Genomic DNA, 24,293 nt, shown 5'->3' with positions numbered 1-24,293 from the left:
CGTGTCTTCCACTTGGTCATCCAGTTTCAATGTTATCCTCCCAGACAGCCATTCCCCCATGTCCCCTTGATTTTTCTTCTGCACCTCTCCTTCTATCAATCTCTCTGCTTCGCTGAACAATGCACCCACCTGTTGTCGCGTATTCTTTTCAATATACGCCAAGTATTTCCTCTCCCACCTTATGTGCATCTCCTCCCTCTGTGCATCCCGGTCCTTTTCCCCTTTGGTTGTTTCTTTGTCCCCTCCTAAGTTTTCATGCTGTGGGTTGGTTTATCCCGCCATTGGCCGCAGTGTCGGATAGACACCGTAGGGCAGAGAGCTTGGTACAACCACTTTCAATGTCCCCCTCTCCCTCTTTCTTCACTTATTCCCCGTTTGTTTCTTTGTATAACTTCCGGAGCCCCAATATATTCTATCTGATTTTCAACTTCGTGCCCTTGTATTTTGTTAACAAGTGCGAGAACAAGGTTTTTAATGTTCTACTATCAAATGTTCCATCTCCGAACCAGGCATGCAAACCGTGTCCTGCAGTCTCCTGCACCCACTGAAAGTGTCGCAAAACTGCACCGCACTTTCTTGCTGTCTTGTTTCATTTTTTGTTTTTTTTTTTATCCTGCAAGGAAACCATTTTAAAGGCAGTCTTATGGGCTGGTTGATGCTCAGTGAGTAGTTCTACATTAATTACAATCTTAGCCTTTTTTTAGGTGCTTTGGGGGGAGATAAAAAGGGGGGATTGTTTGGTTTTGCAATCGTTTGCGGCCTGATTTGTGCTTTTCTATGGGGTTTATTTGGTGTGCAACTAGGCTGTGCATTCCCTGTGGTGTAGTCCTTGGTTTCTGTCTCTCCTCCTCTCCCCATCCTCTCTCTTGCAATTGGACTTGAACTGTCAGGTGTCTCTTTGCCCATTTCAATCTCATTGGTCCATACCACACCTATGATTGGAAGAGCTGTATTTCAAAGGCCCTTCCAAGGTAGCCCCTGCCCGTTGAAGACCCTTCAGCTAAGTGCCGCAAGGCAAGGGGCAGCTCCCACAGAAGCAGTTCCAGATGGTGTCTGCCGGTGTCAGTAGGGGCAGCAGGAAGCAGACCGATGTCAACCAGCAGCGATAGACAACGTAGGCATGGTGGGAAAAGGGGGTTCAGAAAGCACTGCACTCCACCAACCCCTCTCCTACCTTAGCGTCCCCACCACCCTCTCGCTGGAGGCCTGTATGATGTACCACTCTACTTTTGTCAACTGTCGACCAGTGTAAGTCCACTGAGCTGAATGCCTAGTCATCTCTCACATCTAGATGACATGTACCCTAACTGTACTAGCCACTCCAGAAAAACCTGAGCATTAGCCTTCGTCACATCTAGACAGGATTGTGAATAGCAGCCAGCCCCACATTTAGATAGAATTGTGAATATCAGCTTACGTCACATCTAGTCAGGATTGTGAATGTTGGCTTGCACTACATCTAGACAGGATTGTAAATATTCACTTGCATCGCTTCTAGACAGGATTGTGAAGGTTATATTTAACACATGTGATCCAAGGGGCTATCTAGATAGGCCATTATTCCTGTTTCTCCGACCACCCCTCCTCGGTATCTCAATTACCCTGGGCACCCATCCCACTTCTCTTTGTATAGCCTTTTCCCTGCAACACCCACACTCACTCCTGATCACACCCCTCTCACCACTCACTCTGGCCTTCTCCACAGGCCCACCCATGCACTCCCAGTCATCACACTGGCCTTCTCCTCAGGCCCATCCACTCACTCTGTGGTTGTACCCAACATCCTGTTAGTGAAGACAAGCGTCGAGCCACCTTTGCGCCTTTCGCACACGCTTACCGCCAATATGCCAAGCGCATTATTATACACAAGGTACCTCCTGGTGTTGATCCTTCCACCATGAATGAACACCATGTGACAATACTAACACACGCACCTCCCTCTCTAAACCCCCGAAACAATCTCCAAAATGATGCAACTATACAATCACTGGAGCTACACGCAACTCCCATCTAACGGGGTTCGCCTCTTATTACGCACTTCACCTGCTCCAACGCTGGTGTGCCCACACCCACTCCCTATAGGGTGGCACATGCTAAATTCTAATACTACTAGGGCCGATTGTCGTAGACAGCATAAAGTTCTTTCCCTCCCCCGCTGTGACCATGCAACCATGATGCAGTGCTTTCGTGCAGTTATACTCACGTCCTAGAGATCCTAGAGTCCCCTCAGCACTGAGCATCCAGCATGGGTTCCCCTCACCAGACCCGTGCCCCAAGACCGGGCGGCCAGGACACACTCAGTTGACCGGGAAGACTGAAGCTTCCCAAAAATGTATCAGGGGTCCTCCAAGCTCTTGTACTAAATAGTTACTGGATGTAGTCCAAAAAGGAGCACACACCGGTCAAGAAATCATGCTGATTATTACAGCTGGGCGAGCACAAATCAAACGGAACAGTCGTCCAGAACTAGTTGATGAGAGCTGAAACATTAGCACACAGCGGACATCAGTTTTATACTGCTAATACAATGTTCATGATATTGGAAACAGTTGCTCTTCAAAACTTCACGTCTCTGCGGTTCCCAGGAAGCTCACTGGTTAAACTACGTCATATTCCCATAGCTAGATATACGTTAGTAAAACATGATTTGAGCAAACAGGTCTGCCCTCTCCCAGCTTGTCTCCTCCCCATGTGGCGCTACATTTCTTCTCATTCCTCTCACAAACAGTTTGCAATTAGTAATATAATCTTTGTGCTGCCCTCCGGTCCTTCAATCACCTGCCAGTGGTTAGCACAATGGTGGAAGGAACACGAGAGACCCTGACCTAGTGGGAAGTGAGATATTCACACAGCACCTGCTAGATAACTACCTTCGTAAGCACTGTAGTGGACGTTCTGAGGGCTGGTTACTTCTCAGGGACACAAATACTTACCTTCCAATTGATTCTTCGAGGAACGCCACTCCATTTCGCTTCCCGGTCGCATACCCATCGGCCAAAAGGCAATTAAAGCTGTGTCCTCTGGCTCAAGTCCAGTTCCCCAGTACCCACAAGCAAATGTGGGACTGGCTCTCCGACCTTCATTACATCACTCAATGCGGTCTCCGCCACTATGGGGTGCTGGAGACGCGCAGCTAGAGTTCAGCTTCCCTCTTCCCTAATCAGCGGTGCGCCAGCATGTGTTCAGAGCGGGGTTCCAGGACGAGGCACAACCTGTGACATCCGTGCTGAGTGCTTTTACCTGGCATAGTCTCTCGTAATTGTGCACGCATGTCCCTTGTACCAATGTGGCATATTCAAAGCATCGCCACCTGTGTATCAGTTTCCAGGTCTTTATTCAAAGTACCACTACAGCTCCCATAGTGCCCTTGCCTTCCCCCTAAAAGGTGTCCCAGCCTATCCTGTTCATTCCCTTGATTGGTAGGTGCGCTGAACCAGCACCTGAAGTACAGTTCCATGTCATTTCCACGAAATAAATACTCTGTGGCAATTACTTCGAATTTTTACAATTTTCTTAAATGGGAATTTTCCCCTATTTTATTTAATTGATTTTTTTATAACGCGCTGAATACCCGAGTTAGGTTTCTAAGTGCAGATACAGGATTCAAATATCTGTTGCTCTGCGTGGGCTTGTTTCCAAAACCAGCACACTGCCCGTAAGCTATCCTAAACGCCCCCTAACTCCTTCACTACCATTCCTATTTACCATAAAGTAATTGACTCCATGGCAACAACAGGAGACCCATTTTACTAGGTACATAAAGTTTAAGTACTTCGAGTTAGTGGAAAATAATTGGCAGTTTGTCCATAGAGTTCAAATGGGACAAAATCTTTAGATCAGCATGCAGTTATTTTTTAAAAGATAGCCAAGTATAACATGTGCAACCAGAGGAGTTCCAGGTACAGGTTCAACAAGCAAAAGCCCAGAGACAGAATGTTGAAGAGGTAGATCAGAAGCCCAATAAATAATTGGTTGCAGTTAAAGGGGGCTATGAAAAAGGACTACATACAAAGCTCCAAGATCACGTAGAAGAGGACCTGAAATAGATCGGGAAAGGGCTGCTAGGCCAATCAATGCACACAGTCATGGAAGCCTAGGAGTTACCAGTGCAGCTGTCACCTTTAACATCAGAATAGAGTTTGTCACAGTGCCTCTTCTTGTGAATAGTCTGCAAGCAGAGCCATGGTTGGTGACTCAAACAAAATGTTATCAGTAACATTTGTAAGGTCCATCAAGCGGATGGCAGTACAGCAGCAAGGAAGCATAGAGGTGATCTTGCGAGGCAAGTCACAGGCAGCTTTGATGCAGGCAAAGGGCTTCGGAACAAGCAGCAGGACAGTCCCACGTGGGGAAGCAGCTGCAGTAGCCTGTACTAGGAAGACCCACAAAGGAGTATGTAGGTTTTGAGCAGCAGGATCACAGCACTATTACTAGTCAGAAAGCAGTGAGATTGACTTCAGGTCTGGTGAGCATAACAAGTTCAGGAAGCTTCAGGGCAACACCAGCAACCATGGATGTTATAGCAATTCCATCCAGATGAAAGACAAGGGATTTCTTGAAGCAAGACACCACAGCTAGAAGATGCAAAGTTTCACAGTCAAAAGAACAGCAAAACAGTCAGCCTGGTGGAGCCTGATGGATATCCCATCCCTCCAGTAGCTTCCAGGTGAGGTGCCAAATTTCAGGATACAAATCTGCAGAATGATTTGGAGTCTCCCTAAATGTTCATCAACAGGGCAGGGGGTTCTCGAATTGTGCACCTTTCACAGTTTAGAAAGCTATCCATATCAGGATTTCCCAGCCAAGCTTAAATATGGCAAAGATGCACAAACGGATGCAATGCGCGAGGTGCCTAGGAGACCCTTTTACAGTATAAAGTAGTTACATTCACAAATATGGACCTTGGTGCGCTGAGAAGAACCGAGGCAATTCGTCCCTTCTTCCTGTGGGGAGCCTCCCCCAGTGAGGCTGCTAAGCAAACCTTCCCTAGGGGTCAGGGAAAGCGGGACCTCACTGGGAGTGACTTCCCTCTGTGGGACAAGGTCTCCCATTCCTTCAAGGATCTGCCTCCAAAGAGCACCATTTCTCCCAATATGGGAGTTGAAGAAACTAATGGCACGACTATGGCCTACAACCAAGAATGACAGCACTTTTTTACTATTGGCTCAAGGTAATGCTGGAGGCCATTTGAAATCAGCTGTGGACGTACAGCAACACGCTCCTTTGATGTATGCGGGCGTGAATATGGAGACGAATCGTGAATAGGAATGAGAGAACCCTACACAGAGGTGGGCCCTGAGCGTGCGCACCTCCAAGAGAGGTAGAGCTGTGCTAGACCGCGGTAGCGTGGAGAGAAGCAAGGAAGCAGAGACACCAGAAGGCTGGCGACGAGAGGCGACACAGCAGAACGAGCAACAGAGACTGGAATCCGTCTTCCTTGGTGGTGCGACCCTGAATCAGCCGTGGTGGGTCAGAGACCCAACAAACAGCGCTGATACCAGGATGGAACAGAGGAAAGAATCCTCAGTCCTAAATATGAGAAACAAGGAGTGTGCTGTGCCAGGCAGCATTCCAGAAACAGATGCTCACGGGCCAAGAACGTTGAGAAGCTAGGGGAAGGGCCACAGCTCTGCTGGGAAGACAACCTGCTGGAGCACACCCAGAGATACAGAATGTACCAGGGTTGCCTAGGGCAGAGGCAGGGGAGCCGAGCCCCATGCGCATAGAGAAACAGGGTTCCCGGGAAGCTCAGAAAACAGAGAGACAAATCTATGATAGAAATATTGAAACAAACAACGCTTAAGAAACGCAGAAAACCAGAGAGATGAGACATTTGGGAAACCCCAAAGAGAAGAGAATCTGGAGGATTCAACCAAGGGGGTCATGATATAACCCCAAAGAGACGTTTGGGAAACCCAAGCAAAAAAGAGGGTCCAAGCAAGTAAATCAGAATATAAAATCAAGGAAGAGAAAGTGGACAAGATTGTGGGAAAAAGATAAGGAAATCATTCCCAAACAAAGGACTAGAGACAGATAATTTAAAGTGATGTAACTTTTCATGAAGAGTTTAAAGGGAAAGTGGAAACCCTTTTTATCCCAAACTGTTTGCGAAAAAAATCTCAAGAGTGAAATCCTCTGAACATTAACCCAAGAAATCCTGAGTGAGAAGGCCATCAAACTGGGCTCATTTTATGTTATTTGAATATAATGGTAGCACCAGATAGCAGATAGGTTACTGACTAAGGACTGCCCTTTTTTTGTTGACTGACGAGCACCCTTTGTTTACTTTATAGGTAGGGGAAACCCCTCATCGCAATAAGGAAGTTATTCTTCTTTTAATTATCATTCAAATGCATTTAACATGTCATTCCTGGGTTTGTCTCCTCCTGGTTCGCCACAGCACCTGGGAAGAACCCACATAGGAACAACAGTGATTTTGGCAGTTTGTCAAGGCCTCAACACACAAAGAAAGGCCACAAACAATAAAGCAAAGGGATGGAACTTTGAAAATGCATTAGTAGTTACTTTGATCCTGTTCAATGCACAGTTGACTACCAATGCAGTAGAAAGTCTACTTAGTGGTGTATAGAAAAGTTTTAAATAAACATAGCTGCTGCTGGCCTGCTCCCCAAAACACGTTCTTCATAAGAAAGTTCACACATGGACAACATGTGATACACTGGGAGCACCCCGGACCAGGCAGCCATATGGGATGCTAAGGGCAGCGCCCCAAACAGTTTTGCAGCTGTCATGGGGACATCTGTAGAAGTCTTCCTGTCAGCATAAAAAATGTCTAGAAACATAAAACGCAGCAAAAAGTTTAGGGGACTACTCATGTTACAAAAGGAACCGCCCAAAAAAGAATTCAGACCTAGCATACCTTGTTTACTCTGTTGGCAAATATTGTTATCATATACAGCCAGGTATTCACACTTTCCCAAGTATTGGCTTCATATGGACTTGTACTACCCTCATTTGTCAGTTATGGTCATCCGTATCACCAGGTAATTGCACCATTTGTCAGGTAGTGCTATCATATAGCTAGGCAGTCACACTATACTGTATGCTATATCATGTTGTCAAATGCCTAATTTACATTTGTCAGTCATTGCCATTACATGCCCAGGTTCTGTTATCAAATGCGTAGATATTCTCGCATATGCCAAGATATTCATATTTGTCAGGTTCTGCCATTATGCATGAAATACACTGACACATATTACCACCATATTCCAGGTTTGCAGAGCATTTACAAGGTAGCTCTATAATTTTCAAAACTCTGTTTTGCTACATATTGCTATCAAAAGTCCAGGTATTCCCAAATAATGCCATTGCCCGGGTACAACAGTACAGGCAAATAAAATGTCTTCTTCATCACTTTTACTACCATTAAAAGCATGAGTACTCGCACCACGGTAGGTACTGCCATATACTCAGGTACTCACAACATTATAGCTATTACAATCAAATTCTAAGCGCTTCCCCCACTGGCATGTATTCCCATCATAGTCCAGGTACTCCCACCAGCACCTAGTTGGCAGGAAAGAAAACAAAAATTGTGGCTCTGCCTTCTGGCCGGACACACGGACACTTAATCCTCTCTGCATTTGCAGAGAGACAGGGGTGCCACGTGGTATGGGGGACAGAGAGAGTGGCGATGCGTTGCTCCCCCCGCAGTGCCTGGCTCTCTGGCATCTATGCATGACAGGGAGTCCCTGTCATCAGCCGACTCCCTAGATGTTTTCAATGTGCATTGCGTACTGCAGCCACAAGCCATACATCTATATCAATATCCTTAGGACAGCCTGATGTGAAATCACTCACAAACAACAAAACAAATGGTTCGGGCAGAGGGGAGAGAGGGGAACAATGGGGAGAGAGAGAGAGAGAGAGACGTTAATATCTAAAAGCAAAGTGGGGGGATAAATACTTCTTGGTAGATCCAAGACATGAGCTGAGCACAATAACCCTGGGAGTGAGTTTTGAGGAATAAAGCAACCCAGTGATACATCCAGAAGACTCGGTTAAACCTGGGATCCCTAGAAGGACCAGTGTTCTCTAGATAGGCCTACACCCCTCTTTTTCATAGTTATCTATCCCGACAATGAGAATCTTTTTTTTGTTTCAGATAAAAGTATCGGTATTCATCCCACCTACTATCCTGTGTTTATAAAGTAAGGTGCTGAACTACATTTCTGTCCTTTGTATTCTGTGGCTTCTTTGCACAATAATACAATTCATTCTCCTTCAAATCAAGACTGTGGACAAGATGGTCTACCTTCTGAAATGACTAAAGAATTCTGAGGCCCTCTGCCCCGATTCTGTTAAAAGGGTGGCGCATTTGCAATGGAGACAGGAAGACCACCACCCTCATGGCCAAAATCCAATATCACACTTTTGTTCTAAAAATAACCTTTCAAGCTGTGTCCACATATTAACCAACTGCACCGCTTGATGCGGTTAACAATTTACATGTAAAAATACTGACTAATAGATTACCTTGTATAGCCCAGTTAGTTTCACAACCCCACCGATTAACTACTGGCTGTGATTGCACGGACTGTACAAATCTAGTTCTCTCGACTGCGGACTACATAAGATGACGCTTTCTCTGCAATCCTTCAAGACACTGAGAAGACATTTCATTTGATCATGATGAAGGGAGGATTCTATGGAAGGTGTTGGCGAGACTTAAATTTGGCACCAGTTTCATCCTCTAGGTAAAGAGGATAGAAGCAAGTATGAAGGCAAGATTATGCAGTCATTCAACCCCAATGGAGACTGTCCCCATAAAATGCAATACCGATCAGGATTGCCTTCTCTCCATAACTTTTTGCTGGTTTTCCTCCGCAAGATATATGCAAGTTCCTCCAATTTCCAGCATTAGATGAAAAAAATCTTGCTCATGCCAATGATGCAGCGACGTTTAAGGAAGCCTATATATTGAGACTGTTCAAGTGTGGAACAATCCAAGTACTTGGGCATAAGGAGAACGAAAGATGTTAATCACCTGCTCATTAAAATGCAGAACTACACTTTGAAGGCCTGGAAGACTAACCCTATTGCTAATCAGATGGTGGAATATAGTAAAAATGACAGTTATGGCAATATTTCATCCATAAGTGTGTCATTTTTTAAAGAAAATGATGTGATATGCTTGAATTTCAAATGGCAACTCAAAGACCCAAGACATGCTTTAAAAAATCCAATTTAAATTATGAAAGATGTAACTTCTGGCCCACACAGGGAGAAAGATGAGGAGATCAAATAATGAAAAAGTTAGAACGGCGACCTTTAGAAGTGCTTGATGGCGAGTATAGCAAGGCCACTTCATTTCAAATCTTTTACAGACTCAGGATTCACAGGGACATTTACATAATCTGGGCATAAATTGCTCGGTTTGCGAGAATCCTGGATTTCAACTTGATGAGACATTGTCATAAGAAATGTAATAGGCTAGATGTGGGATAACGGATTTACATCTTCTAACCATCTTCGAGCTGGAGTTTGAAATGATGTCTAGATTGGTAATGTCTTTAAATGCTACAAATTAGGCATTTTATAAATGTTCTACTTGAAAATCTACCAGTTTCCAAAACAGCACCCACTTCTGATACTTTTATATAGTAGTAGCCTAGTGTTACAAAGATCACACAATACTTTTAGACCTTTTTTCTTCTATTTTTGTGTTCCACACTATACAAGCTAAAATAGGTTTGCAACTATTTAGGGAAGAAGATTGGAGGGCAGCAATAATTCGACTGCATCCAACCTAACGCTATAACAGACAACTAATAATTAACTAGTATAAAATGCTGTATGTTTTTTTTATCATCACAAAGGAAACCTTCATCAGACTGAGTAAACAAATGCACTCAAATGTCTGAAGTGTGGTTCACCTCAGGGGAGGATTTAACACATACATTCTACCATTTCCGGTGACTGCGGGAGACATTTTTCAGGAACAACTTCCTGATGGAGAAAGGAGAAGGATGTCTGCAAAAACAGTCTTTGGTGGTAATAATGAAAGCATAGGTCTAGATGAGTCTATATTTCTTTATATTATTTCAGCAAGAGCAAGTATTGCAAAATCATGCGTGGATATGCAAGCTCCTACTGTGAAACTGTATGGGCAATATATTGAAACACTACTACTTTGACCAAAGAATATACTCTCCGCAAGTTCATAACACTCATTTGCTTGCCTAATGAGCCCCTACTTCTGTCTAAATGGAGTCTGTAATTCCTTTTTTTGCATTTATTTCTTGCAAAGTTTAAGAGGCAATCTATATTGTATGTATACTTTGCTTTGATTGTCAGAGGCTCTTGTGGTGTTCCCTGTGTTCCCTTCAAATAAACCTGATCCGAGAGTGAAATGGTTTTGAATCGGCACATGTCAAAAAAATAGCTTTGTAAAAATGCACACAGCTGTATTTAACTTCTGTTCAGTTTGACTTATGGCTTACAAGACTCAATAGCAAGGAATGAAAAGGAGACCAAATCACAAATCTTATATAATTCAGCCAACAAAAAAGAAACAAAATAGCAAATACAGTTACCAGAGGCAGTGGTTGGTTGACTGAATCTTATAGAGCAAACATACAAAAAAAATAGGCTAACCAAAAGAATAAAATAAACGTTTCATGCCATGAGGCATTTTTAAGTAACTTTTGGTTCACATAAATGTAGGAAAGAACCACATTTGAAGGAAAGTCATACTTACATTAGTTTTCCCTCTACACAGACTCCGGTGTTGTTGTTGACCGGCTTCAATATCCACTCACTTAGGCAAATGGCAACCGGAGTCTATGAATAACATTATTCAGTTACAAAAACACATTTTCAGCAAGAATGTATAATTTATTTAAGATATGCTTTTTAGATTTCTAACACATAGCTTAGTCACAAATAAGTATACATTATTTGCCACATCAAATGTAGCTTTCAGTTTCATTACCTTCTTGATTTTATAGTGTAGGGCCCATTTTAAACATAATGACATGATGACATGATATGATGAATCAAGTGTTTCTAGGTGCGGCAAGACAAGGGAGGGAGGACAAGGCAAATGATCTTACTGTGCCTTGTGCCATTCAGATCTTGTAAGTGCGACAACCTAAAGTGCATGGGGAAGAGCTAGGGATAGGGGGAAGTGCAACAGGGCAGCATTGCTCTGAGTAAGTGCAGCGAAGCAAGGACTGTAGAGGTTACAGTTACAGCCCCATAAATGTGCGGAAGGTCCAGAGGCAGTGCAGTGGAGACTGATCATGGCCTGGTACCCAGTGAGACTGAGGGTTGCCAAGCAACCAGTCAGCGCAGCAGACCACTAGATCAGCTGGGGAGGGGGAGAGAGAGAAAGAGGAGAAAAGGAAGGTCTTGAGCTTCTTTCGTAACTTCAGGTGATCTGGCTGAAGTTTGAGAGGGCCAGGGAGGTCATTCCAGAGGGAGGCACCAGCAGAGAACAGAGATCTATCCCCTACTCTCTGCCTGGAGAAGCGTCTGGCCCTAAGTGAGTTGGGAGGTAGCTGAGCAAAGAGCGCGAGAAGGAACAAGTTACTTACCTGTAACTGTTGTTCTCCAGCATGGGTCTGGCATGGATTCACATGCTCATGAATATTCCCCGTCGTCAGGCTGGGAATCCTCGGTAAAGAAAAAACCAGTATCAGTTTTGTTTCTGATCTGTCTTTCGTAGTAATAACCAATCACTGGTCTCTGCGTCATACTGACCACAGCCAATGACTGCCCTCTACCTAAGCACCGCCTCTGGCAGCCATCTTCAGATTTGGAAGCACGTGAAGTGGCAGTATGACCAAGTGAAGAGCCGCAGAGGGGTAGGCGGGAGGGTTCGCATGTGAATCCATGCCAGACCCATGCTGGAGAACAACAGTTACAGGTAAGTAACTTGTTCCTTCTCCAGCATGGGGTCTGGCATGGATTCACATGCTCATGAATAAAGAATACATAGCAGTACACACATGCACAACCACGGGAGGTGGCAAAGGCTCAACATTAAGCATTGCATCAAACTCAACATTAAGCATCTTACCTCCCCACCAGGCTCACCTCAGGCGAACAGGTTGCGCAGCACTGCTTGGCCGACACTGGACTCCTCCCTGGAATCCCGATCGACGCAGTAGAACTTCGTGAAGGTGTGCGTCGACCTCCACGTAGCAGCCCTGCATATGTCCAGCAGGGACACACCAGAAAGGAACACCGTGGTAGCTGCGATCGCTCTGGTGGAATGGGCTCTCGGACGGCCAGGCAGCGGTCGGTTTGCCAACCGATGACAGTACATGATACAGCCGGAGAGCCATCTGGAAATGGAAGCCTTCGAGAGAGCCTTCCCCTGATTGACAGGTCCAAAGTTCACAAAGAGTTGTGACGTCTTCCGAAAACACTTCGTGCGGTCCACGTAGAACTTCAGCGCTCTAGCCACATCCAGCGAGTGCAAAGTTCTCTCAGCCGGCGACGAAGGCGACGGGAAGAATACAGGCAACACCAAGGGTTCGTTGAGGTGGAAGTCCGACGGTACCTTGGGCATGAAGGAGGGGTGCGTCCTGAGCACTACCCTCGTGTCGTGAAAAGTCAAGTACGGGGCCTTGCAGGAAAGGGCCTGGATCTCTCCCACCCGTCGTGCGGAGGTGATGGCCACAAGAAACGCTGTTTTCCATGACAGAAACTTCAACGGGGCCGAGTGCAGAGGCTCGAACGGAGGTCCCATGAGCTTGGTCAGCACCACGTTGAGCTCCCACGCCGGGGCCGGAGCCTTCACCGGCGGGAACGATCTGAACAGTCCCTTCATGAACTCTTTCACCAGACGATGAGACCACAAGGACGTCCGCCCCGTGGTTCTGGTGTATCGGGAGATCGCAGCCAGATGAATCTTGATGGACGCGTGTGCCAGTCCAGCTTTGGCCAGCGTCAGCAGGTACGGCAGTACTTGGGGAGCCGTAATCCGTAGAGGGTTAATCTTCTGTGCGTGGCACCAGACAGAGTACCTCTTCCATTTGTGTGCGTAGCATTTAAGAGTCGAGGACGCCCTGGCCTTTGAAAGAACCTCTCTGCAGTCGGCCGGTATGTCGTATCCTCCAAACTCTAGCGCTGCAGGAGCCAGGCCTGCAAGTTCAGCGATTTCGGGTCGTGATGGAGGATGGCGCCTCCTTCCCTGGAGAGCAGATCCGCGTCCACCGGCAGCTTGATTGGCGGGGACGCTGACAAGTCCAGAAGGTCCGTGAACCATATCTGCCTCGGCCACGCAGGTGCGACGAGGATCATCCTGCACTGTGACCTCTTGAGCTGGTTGACGAGCCGGAATAGCAGTGGCAAAGGAGGGAATGCGTAGAGGAACAGACCCTCCCAGGGGAACGAGAAGGCATCGCCCATGCTCCTCGCCTGGGGAAACCTGCTGGCGAACCTCCGGCACTTGGAGTTCGTCGCCGTCGCCAACAGGTCGATCTGGGGTGTGCCCCACTGTCGGAAGAGGCGATCCACTAGATCCTGCCGTAGTTCCCACTTGTGGCACGAGCGCAGCTCCCTGCTGAGTGAGTCGGCGATGGTGTTTTTTATCCCTGCCAGATGAAACGGCACCAGAAACATCCCTTGGGCGACTGCCCAATGCCACAGGTCCTGCGCCTCCTTGGACAGTGCTGGGGACCTGGTTCCGCCCTGTTTCCTGATGTAAAACATGGTAGTGGTGTTGTCGGTGAAGATCCTCACCACCTTGCCCTTGAGGGACGGAAGGAAGGACCTGAGGGCCCAAAACACTGCACGGAGCTCCAGGACGTTGATATGTAAGGATTTCTCCGTCGGGAGCCAAAGGCCTCTTGCGTGCAGATTTTCGGTGTGCGCTCCCCACCGTTCCAGGGAGGCATCCGTGGTCACTGTCTCCTGGTGGGCTGGGGTCTGGAAGTCCATGCCCGCCGTCAGATGCGCGCGGGTGCCCCACCACCGGATCGCTCGTCGGAAACTCTCGTCGAGTGTGATCCTTTCCTCGAAGCTGCCCGTCGTTTGGATCCAGCGCGCGTCCAGGAACTCCTGCAACGGGCGCATCCGGAGCCTGCACATGGGAATGAGGTAGATGCAGGAAGACATCATTCCGAGGAGGGACTTGATGGACCTCACCTTGGCCGCGTCGGCCACCAACATCCGCTGCACCTTGCCCAGGATGGTCCTGGTCCTCTCCTCCGACGGGCAGGCCAGAAGGGACACTGTGTTGAGCCTCGCTCCCAGAAACAGAGCGTCTTGCGTGGGTACCAGGTGGGATTTGGCGTAGTTCACGGAGAATCCCAGGTCCGTGAGAAGTTGGACGGTCCTTGCCGTGTGAACCACGGCGAGCTCCCTTGTCTTGGCTCGGATGAGCCAGTCGTCCAGGTAGGGGTAGACGTGGATCCCTTGGCGGCGCAGCTGCGCCGCCACTGGTGCGAGGCACTTGGTGAACACCCTGGGTGCCGACCGTAGTCCGAAGGGGAGGGCTTTGAACTGGTAATGACGCCCTTGGACCACAAACCTGAGGAATTTTCGGTGCCCCTTCAGGATGGGAATATGGAAGTAGGCATCCTCCAAATCCAAGGACGACAGGAAGTCTCCTTCCTCCAGCTGACCCAGGACGTGCTGGAGGGTGACCATCCGGAACTTTTGCGCCTTGATGAACTTGTTCAGACGTCGCAGGTCCATGATGGGGCGCCATCCCCCCGTCTTCTTCTTCACGAGGAAGTATCTCGAGTAAACTCCGGAGCCCCGAAGCCTCTTTGGAACGAGTTCGATGGCGCCCTTCCTGAGCATCGCCTTTACCTCCAGGAGAAGTTGAGGGACGTGAAGTTCTTTCCTGGCCACGGGGGGGACGCGCGGACACTTTCTTTGAAACTCGAGCGCGTGGCCCCGGGCCAAGGCGTCCAGCACCCAACGGTCGGTGGAGATGGACTCCCACACGCTGACGAAGCTCGCCAGCCGGCCTCCCACCGGGGTGCTTCGGTGGGGGCCCGACCCCACGGCCGGTTCAATCCTGCTTCGATGAGGCTTTGCCGCCTTGTCCTTGGCGACGACGGCGGGGTCCGCCAGACTTGCCTCGTCCTCTGTAGGCCTCCTGAGACGACGAGCGGGCCGCTTGACGGTAGGAGGAGAAACCGCCGCCGGAACCTTTGGAGGCGCCCTTGCCTCCGCTGCTCCGAAAGGGCGTCCGTCGTTGTTGCAGAACTCCAAGGGCCCGGGCCGTCTCGGTGTCCGCTTTAATGGCCTGAAGGGAATCGTCCACTGTCTTCCCAAACAGGTTGTTCCCATCGAAGGGCATGTCCAGGACTCTGGTCTGGACGTCCTGACGGAAATCCGTAGCCTTGAGCCATCCACGCCGCCTAAGGCAAACGCCGTTGCCCAACTGGCGGAACCCAGTGTCGGCGATGTCCGTCGCAACGGTAATGGCGTGGTCCGAAGCCACCTCACCTTCCTGCAGGATCTCCAGGGCCTCTGCCCTCTTGTCGTCCGGCAAGAAGTCCAGCAGGGGAGCCAGTTTGTACCAGAGCTCCCTGTCGTATCGGGCCACGATAGCCAAGGCGTTGGCAGCTTTAATCGTCGTCGCTGCAGACGAGATGACTCTGCGTCCCATAGCGTCCAATTTCTTTCCCTCGCCGTCCGGTGGGGAAGTCTATGTGGAGGCCTCACCCCCCCCCGCTTTTTTCCTGGCCGCCGCGGAGACGACAGAGTCCGGGGTAGGCTGCGCCCGGAGGCACAGGGGGGGCCGTGTCCGGGACCCGGTACTTTTTCTCGTACCGGTCTCTTCTAGCTGGCGTAGTGGAAGGGTTCTTGAGGAGGGTGAGGCCCTCATCCCAAATGTCGTCCAATAGAGGCACTGCGAGGACCGTCTTCCTCTTGGCCTCGCGCCGCTGATAAAGGAAACCTTCCTTCTTCTTCTCCTCAGGGCAGAGTTGGAAAAGCTCGGATGCCTGGCGATCATGGAGTGGAACGATCCAATCTCGTCAGGCGGAGAAGCCCTGGTGGGAGGCGACGACGGTACATCCTCGTCGTATACCTCGTCGTCCGTACCCGTCGCTGCCGTGTCAGTCCCCGTATCATCCCCTCGGGTGGACGGGGAGGAGGGCTGGAAGGGGCGCGACGGCTGAAAAGGAGGAGGGTGGATCCTCCTTTTCTTGGTAGGGGGAACCCCAGAAGGTCCCGGTTCTGGGTCCCCCGACGGGAGAGGTTCCGTCGGCAACGGTAGTCTCGTCCTTATCTCTGAGCATAAGGACTGTATAGCCAACAAAATGGCCGCCGAGCTGTCTCGCGGCGCTGGCAGAGGGGAATCCGACGGGCGATCAGGGGCCCCGTCGGTACCCTCGACGATGTCGTCGTCACCTGCGTCGGGATCCATCCCGACGGGCCGGTCTTCTTCCACGCCGAGGCCGTGGCTTAAGACTTCGACCAGCTCCTCCTCCGAGGTTGAGGCCGAATCTACGACGACGCCCTGCCCCCCCTTTTTCTTCCCCACGGGGGATTTCACGGGGGTCCTATCGATGGGCACAAAAGAGGACTCCCTCCGAGGTGGCAGGGAGACTGAGCCCCGAGGTCGCCACCACTGGCGTAGCCTCCACAGGCTGGGCCAGGGCCGCCGCGACAGACTCGATAGAGGGCTTGGCCGGAAGGATTAAGGCCTTCACCACCTTAGGTGCGCTCACCGCCTTATCCTTGAGGGGGGGGGGAACAGTGCCTCGCTCCCCCTCCGCCTTCGAGCTCGACCGGGGCCTCTCTAGGAGCCTCGCCGGGTGCTCGGCCTTCCTCTTACCCGACCCAGAGCGTTGGCTCGTGGTTGATGGCGCCGGGGAGGGTGCGCCCAGCCTGGCGCCCGTAGAGCCCGACCGTTCGGCGCTCCCGGTGCCAGCGGACTCGCGGTGCTTGGCCTTATGTTGGACCCCCGTCGCCGGGGCGTCCTCAAAGGTCTTAGAAGACCGCTCGGATTTCTTCCTCTTCTTCTCGCCGGACGGGCTCTTCCCTTCCAGCCAGTTGGCGAGACGTTGATGGCTGTCCTTCATGGTCCGCTCCGACATGTTGCCGCAAAACGCACAGTCCTTCTCCATGTGCGTCTTGTCCTCATGTAGGCAGTAAAGACAAAAAGAGTGTTCGTCCTCCTTGAAGACGTTCTGCAGCTGGCATCCAGGGCAGACCCTGAACAGCTTTCCGGGCGTCGAGCTTCCCTTCTCCTGGGCCATGACCGGGCCTGAGAAACTTCTGGAGTCCTCCAAAAGCGTAGCTCGACGAAATCTTCACCCTTGAGGGGCGCAGACGAATCCGACACGGGTCCCCGTTGATCGGATGGAGAGTCGGTGGAGCTTGAGGCTCTTTTGACCGAAAAATGAAGTTTTTGAGAAAAAACGTGAAAAAAATAGCACTAACGCTCGAGAGCAATAGCACGAGGATCCCAACACATGAACGTGCGGTAAAAATCTGAAGATGGCTGCCAGAGGCGGTGCTTAGGTAGAGGGCAGTCATTGGCTGTGGTCAGTATGACGCAGAGACCAGTGATTGGTTATTACTACGAAAGACAGATCAGAAACGAAACGGATACTGGTTTTTTCTTTACCGAGGATTCCCAGCCTGACGACGGGGAATATTCATGAGCATGTGAATCCATGCCAGACCCCATGCTGGAGAAGGTAGTTATTTTGGAAGAAGAGAGTTGGATGTAGTGCAGTCCCCGGCCCCAGAAAGCCTTGTGGACGATGCAGGGGGTCTTGAACTTGACCCTTGCAGCCACCGGGAGAAAGTGGAGAGATTTCAGGGCTGGAGAGATACGGTCACTGTGCCAAGAATAAGTCTTGCAGTCCTGTTCTGGATTAGTTACAGAGGGCAGAGAGTAGAGGAAGGCAGATTGAGAAAGAGGCTGTTACAATAGTCCAGACTAGAGGGAAGCAGGGCTCTGGAGACAGTGAGCTTCAGTGGGAAAATGAGAAAAGGAAGAATACCTCTGAGGAGGTGCAGTGCGACTTCCTGGCAATGTCCGTTATGTGAGGAGAGAGTGGAGTCGAAGATGACACCAAGGTTTTTAGCCTCACTGGAAGGCGAAGGAAGAGTGCCCAAAGAGGGAGGCGAGAGAGAGAGGGGAAGCGCAAGCAGGTGCCCCAATGAGAAGGATCTCTGCCTTACTGGCATTAAGGCAGAGATCTTTGGTGGTGCACCAATCCTGAATCGCGGAGAGGGAGAGAAAAGAAAAAAGAAGGCTGAGGGGAGCCAGAAAGAGAGCCGAGTGGCATAGGCATAAGTGAAAGTTCAAGAAGGTAGAAATCAGGTGGGCCAAATAGACATTGAAGAGCCAGGGGGAGAGGGGAGAGCCCTGGTGAACACTGCATGTGGAGAGAGGTGGTGGAGAGAAAGGACCTCGGAGGGTCAGTCCAGGAGGAAGATCAACCACTCCATGGCCTGATCCGGGATGCCCAGGTGCTCACAGAGTCAATTGATCAGGATGGCGTGGTTGACCATGTCAAAATCAGAAGAAGGGTCAAGGAGGATGAGGACAGAAGGAAGGCTGGAATAGAGATTAGTGAGCAGATCTTCAGGAGAGCAGTTTCCGTGCCTCTGGCTGCTCTAAAGCTATAGACTGATGGTCATGGAAACAACCAACAGATTCAGTGTGTAGAGTAAGCTGGGACTTGTCCAGCTTTTCCAGGAGTTTGCCCAGGAAAGGATTAATACAGATTGGGCGATAGTTTGCCGGACATGTAGGATCGGCAGAAGGCCTTTTGAGGAGGGGGTGCACAAGGGAGTGTTTGAGGAGAGAGGGGAAGTTCCAGTGGCAAAAGAGTGATTGCAGAAATCGGCCAGGCTGGAGCAAGGTTGTTAATGTGGTCCCTTGATGGTTCTGGAGGAGCAGGGGAGCACCTGATTGGACGACACTTTCATAGATCGGACCCATCTAAAAACCTTGTCCGGTGTAGTTGGAGAGAAAGAGGAGAAAGCTTCATCCACCCAAGACAGAGAACTTTCGTATTTTTTAGACAACCACATATGCATCATACCCCTAAGAGCTGCACTAAATAATAGTCACTGTACAATTACAATGAAATTGCAGTTCATAACATATAGGCATACTCTAGGCAAGAGAGGAAAGAAGATATGACTTGAGACACGAACAGAACTAAGAAAGAAGTAGAAGAAGGAACAGAGAGGGAGAGCATTACAATGTTTTTTGAATGAGGAGAGAAAAAGAGCTGAAAAGAGATTGAGCACAGGTCGGGTTTGGCATGACAAGCAAGAAGAGGGATTGAGATAGATGAGGAGAAAAGTAGAAAATAAGAGCAGCTAGACAGGGGAAGCAAAGCCATAAAGGCAAAGGCACTTGAACACCAAGGAATTAGAAGATTAGACTGGATTGAAAGGAAAGTCAAGATAAGGAAAGAAGGGAGGAAGTGATGGATGCATGGGGAAAATATTGTAGTAGAAATGACAGATCAAATGAAGGGGGGCAAATTGATAGGCAAGGAGACCAATGAGTAAAGAGGAGCAATAAATAGTACAGAAAAAACAAATGCTAAAATTTGAAGTTAAGTAGCACAGAGGGAAACAAGGGGTGAATTTTACAGATGTCAAAAAGCTGCAACTAACTATGAGAAATAGAAGAGAGATGAGAATTAACATATGAAAAATATGTCAAGCAATATTAGAGAAAGCAGAGAAAAAGGAGGTAAGGAGGGAGAGAGAGGAAAGGGGTTGGGTTGGTTGAAAAAGATGAACAAGAGGCCACCAAGGGGCGCACAGGCAATGGCTGCCTGAGTGCACAGCTCCCGCCGAAGCCTGGAAACCCAAGGGGATTGAGCGCCCCCACCCTGCAGGCCCCCCGGCAGGCCCAACGTGGTGGATCGACCTTCTGGCCCCCCTGGGCCCGCAGCGATCGAAAGAGCGGAGTCTGAGAGCCCCGGAGGGCCGGAGAACGAGTCCCGGGGCTCCCGGGCGGGATACGGAGCAGGGCCTAGGCGCTCACGGAGCCGGGGGAGAGGCGGAGCCCCCCCGAGCTCACACTGACTTTCTTGCCCGTCCTGCCCCTCCCACCCCCCCGTGACTGGCACCCCCCCTCTGTGGTCTGGACCCCCAGCGGAGCGTGGAGGCAGCCGCGGAGTGGGTGAAGGCTTTCTCCGCCCTTCCCCCCAACGCCCAGAACTGAAGGACTGCAGGCCAGGATCCCCGCACGGCGGGTGGCGGGAGCACGCCCGACACTTGGGGGACCGGGACGGCGCCACTGGAGTCCCGGCGCCCACCCCCCAGACAGAGCGAGCGGGCCCGGGAACGCCCCCCCCCAGGAATCTCCAGCACGGGCGGCCGTAGCCCCCTGGGGAAGACAGAGGCGGCGATTCGGAGGAACCAGGAGCCACCACCCCGGGTGAGCGAGCGGCATGGAGAGGGCCTCCTGGAGCCCCACACAGGCGGCGAGGGGCCCCTGGAGCACGCGGGCAAACGCCGAGAGGGATTGGTGGTATGCCCCCACTCCCCCCATCTCGTGACACGGGGGCAGCGCAATCGGCCACGGGGGCTACCCGGGTGTGAGGCCCCCGCCTACCGCTGGTGGGGCGTGTGCCCGCCCGGAGGTGGCCCCCCCACCCCTCTTCAAGACAAGAGCCTAAAGGCCGGGCGCGAGAGCCACGGCCCCCCCCCTGCTCAACCGGGCTAGCCCATAAGAGCCCCTCAATTAACATCATCCCCTCTCAGGGAAGTTAGAGGAAGCCCCCGACGGGCACGACGAGCATGGACAGGGTGTGTGGCCCCCGCCTGGGGACAGACGGGGCGTGTGCCCGCCCCCCCCGGCATACAACTACCCCCAAGGGGCATCAGTGAAGCATTTAACTCAAGCAAGGAGAGACCCAGCCTCGCTTTCCCCCCTTGGCAGGTCCCCCCTCTGGTCGCCCCGGGAGGGAGGCCGAGGTCTGGCCTGGAGGTGGGCCCCCCCTTTTTTTTCCGGAGCCGCGGGGGTCTGGACGACGGGGCTCTGGGAAGCATCAGATGAGCTGGAGGGACGCCTTGCAAGAATTCTGCTTCCAGGAGATTGCTAGAGGTAGCACAGGCAAGAGCCTCAAACGGACTATGGCCCAATCGGAGGATGCAGCCCCCTCAGCTGCAATGGAAAGGGGCTTCGCTTTGATCTTACAGGAGATCAGGGACATGCGCTCCGGCATTGCCCAGAAATTCGAGAAAATGGACCAAAGGGTGGATAAGGTCGAGGACAGACTGTTACAGGTCGACACCTACCAATCGTCAACAGCTGCCCAGGACGTACATATAAACATGAGGCTGGAGGCCCTGGAGAAGAGGGACGAGGAAAGGGCCCGGCAGATGGACGATTTCGAGAATAGGGGGAGGAGGAACAACCTCAGAATCTTCGGAGTGCCCGAAATGGAGGGGGGAAACGGAGAGGGACGTCACTCGAGCGGTGCGCGATATCATCACCCTCCTGTTTGCAGAAGAGATGACGACCAAACTCACATTTGACAGGGTGCACAGAGCGGGGGGCAGGGTTGGGGGCCCTCGGTCGATTTTGGTCCGGTTCCACTACTGCTCGGAGAAGACGAAAGTGCTGGAGGAGGCTAGAAAAGCCAGAGAAATCACCTACAATAACGCCCAGGTCTCCATATACCAGGACCTCTCTGCTTACATGCTGGCCAAGCGTAGAATGTGCCGTCCCCTTACACAACTGCTCAAGGAGAAGGGCGTGCGCTACAGATGGGGCTACCCGTTCTCCCTGACTTTTGAATACATGGGCCAAAGATCGACCCTGATTACGGAAGAAGACATAAGGGGAGCTATTCAAGAATACACAGTGGACACGAACCCCAGGAGGGGTCCTTCAGGGCCGGTGCATGGCAGACCAAATGGCCCAGGCCCGTCCGGAGAAAGAAGGCGGCTCACAGGTGCGAGGAAATTCAGGAAAATGAACACCACCCTCCCCAGCGAAGGACGGGGAACGGAATGACTCCGAGGAATGAGAACGGGGACGACCCGTAGTGTCCTGGTCAGATGGGCGCAGAGTCAGAGGACTAACTACTTACACCGTCCCAACGAACAGCAAGTATGAGGGGTTCCTAGTTGGGACAAGGCCGTGGGGGGTCTTTGGGGGCTCGAGGTGATGAGCTTCTTACACGGTTTGCCTAGCCGAGGTGGGCAGGCTGGTGGTTCGGCCAAAAGCCAGCGATGGCGGAGCTATTTGGCTGGACGCCGGGGTGGGGGGGTACACAGAAGTTGGGATAGTTCAGTTATGGTTCGGGGAAGGGGAGCAGTTGGGGAAGTGTTCTAGGCCCACCCGGGGGGAAGGGGAGGGGGGAGTTGGGGAACGTAAAGCTGAATTAAGGGAGCACACAAGGAAGAGCATTGTGACGACGGTGACCGAGAGAGAGGTAATTCTAGATCATGGCTGACAGTCTGCCCGCCCTGGGTGTGGGCTCCCTCAACGTACGGGGCTTAAACACCCCCATAAAGAGATCCCTGGTGTGCAGGGAATTCAGAAGGGCCAACCTCGACTTTCTCTTTGTGCAAGAGACTCATTGGCCACGGGGGAAAGAGCCCAAACTGCGGGGAGGGGGAATTGGGGAGGTCTTCAGTGCTTCCCACGAAAACAAAAAGAGAGGGGTGGCCATATTAGTAGCGAGGAATGTGGGCTTTGAGAACGAGGCCACGCTGAAAGACCCTGGGGGCCGTTACCTGTTAGTGCGGGGATCCCTACAGGGGGCCCCACTCACCCTGGCCGTCATCTACAGCCCAAACGAAGGCCAAACTCAATTTTGGGAGGAGGTGAGGGATAAACTCAAGCACTTTGTTCATGGCACGGTAGTGGTGGGGGGGGGGGGTGGACTTCAACATGGTCCTGGACCCAACCCGGGACAGGAAACGTGCAGGACCGCAGCCCTCCGGGGCGGCAGATGAGACTATGGCGCGTAACTTCCACAGGGTCAACTCAGAACTGGGTTTTATGGACACGATCCAGAGAACGGACACCCCCCCTTTCACATATTATTCAGCTATCCATATGTCGTTTTCCAGGATAGACTACATCTTGGTGGACGAGATCTTGCACCCATTCACTTCTGGCCATAGGGTCGACCCCGTCCCCTGGTCCGACCACGACCTGGTCCGAGTCACTATAGCAAGGGGAGGGCTAAGCGAACGCAGGGGGAGGTGGAAGTGCAACGACTCCCTGTTGAAGGACGAGGTCCTAGCTCAGGAGGTTCTCGAGTCTATCAAAGATTTTTTCGAACTCCATGACAATGGGGAGGTAGGTTCGCATACCCTATGGGACGCCTTTAAGGCAACCCTACGGGGAGTCCTGATCAAAATGGGAGCCCAGAAAAAAAAGGGAGAGGGAGGCCCAGGAAAAGCTACTTAGGGAGAAAATCGCCCAACTCCAACCAGGAGGTCACCCCACGGACCCCTTAGACCGTGATCAGGTGGCCGCCCTGGAGGACTACAGGCTCCAGTTGAAAGATCTCCTCCTCCACAAGACAGAGAGAAGTCTTCAACTGGTCAAACAAAAGTATTATGAAAAAGGGGACAGGGCGGATAGGATTCTGGCTTGGAAACTGAGGGAGGTACAGAGAAGCAGATTAGTGAAAGCAGTGAAGAATGAGGTGGGGAGGTAGGCTACGATACTCCCCATATCGGTGAGGCCTTCCGCCGATACTATGAGAAAATCTCACCCAACTCTGGGAGTCCTCTGGACAATCTGGAGGGAAAGCCCCCAGACGGCACACCTAACGTCGTGGCCGTCACCAATGTCATCACTCTGGGGTCACCCCCTTAAATTGGGAAGTAGGGGGTTCCGCAATGCAGTGTCCTGGTCCGATTTGGGGATAGAGTGGGCGGGGCAAATGTTTAGGGAAGGGGAATTTCTGCCTTATGAGGAATTGAGAGACGCCCTCGGGCAGGGGTCCCTCTCCATATTTGAATATCTCCGCTTGAAGGGAATCCTATGTGACCAATCCTGGGGCCAGAACTTGAGGAGACAGCTGACCCCCTTCGAGAAACTACTGGATACTGCGTCCTCCAGGAAGGGAGCGGTATCAGGGATGTATAGGATACTGAACACTGTTAATCTGGGGGAAAGGAGGAGGTTCCGCACTTTCTGGAATGATTTGGCGGGGGAGGAGATTTCGGAGGATGCCTGGGCAAGGATATTTAAAATAGCCTTCCATGGGAACTTATTCACAGCGGACATGGAACACAACTTCAAGATCTTACAGGGGTGGCATAGAGATCCTGCAAGGTTGTCGAAAATGTTCACGGGAGTGTCCCCCGCATGCCCAAGGGGATGCGGCCAGGTCGGTACGAGAGGG

The 24,293-nt window shown here is 51.0% G+C and overlaps 1 protein-coding gene across 3 annotated transcripts in view; it reads right to left on the bottom strand.

Moving 5' to 3' along the window:
• MIS18BP1 (MIS18 binding protein 1) overlaps nucleotides 1-24,293 on the bottom strand; it is a 1,508,798-nt gene that overhangs the window by 1,042,392 nt on the left and 442,113 nt on the right. For all 3 annotated transcript variants that reach the window (XM_069638746.1, XM_069638748.1, XM_069638747.1), the window contains exon 5: nucleotides 10,724-10,806. In XM_069638746.1, the coding sequence (XP_069494847.1) occupies nucleotides 10,724-10,806 (83 nt within the window). The remainder of the gene's footprint in view (nucleotides 1-10,723; nucleotides 10,807-24,293) is intronic.

Source organism: Ambystoma mexicanum, chromosome 14, assembly GCF_040938575.1.
Source record: "Ambystoma mexicanum isolate Mex_15411 chromosome 14, UKY_AmexF1_1, whole genome shotgun sequence".
Lineage (NCBI taxonomy): Eukaryota > Metazoa > Chordata > Amphibia > Caudata > Ambystomatidae > Ambystoma > Ambystoma mexicanum.
This window is presented reverse-complemented; position numbering and strand designations above follow the sequence as displayed.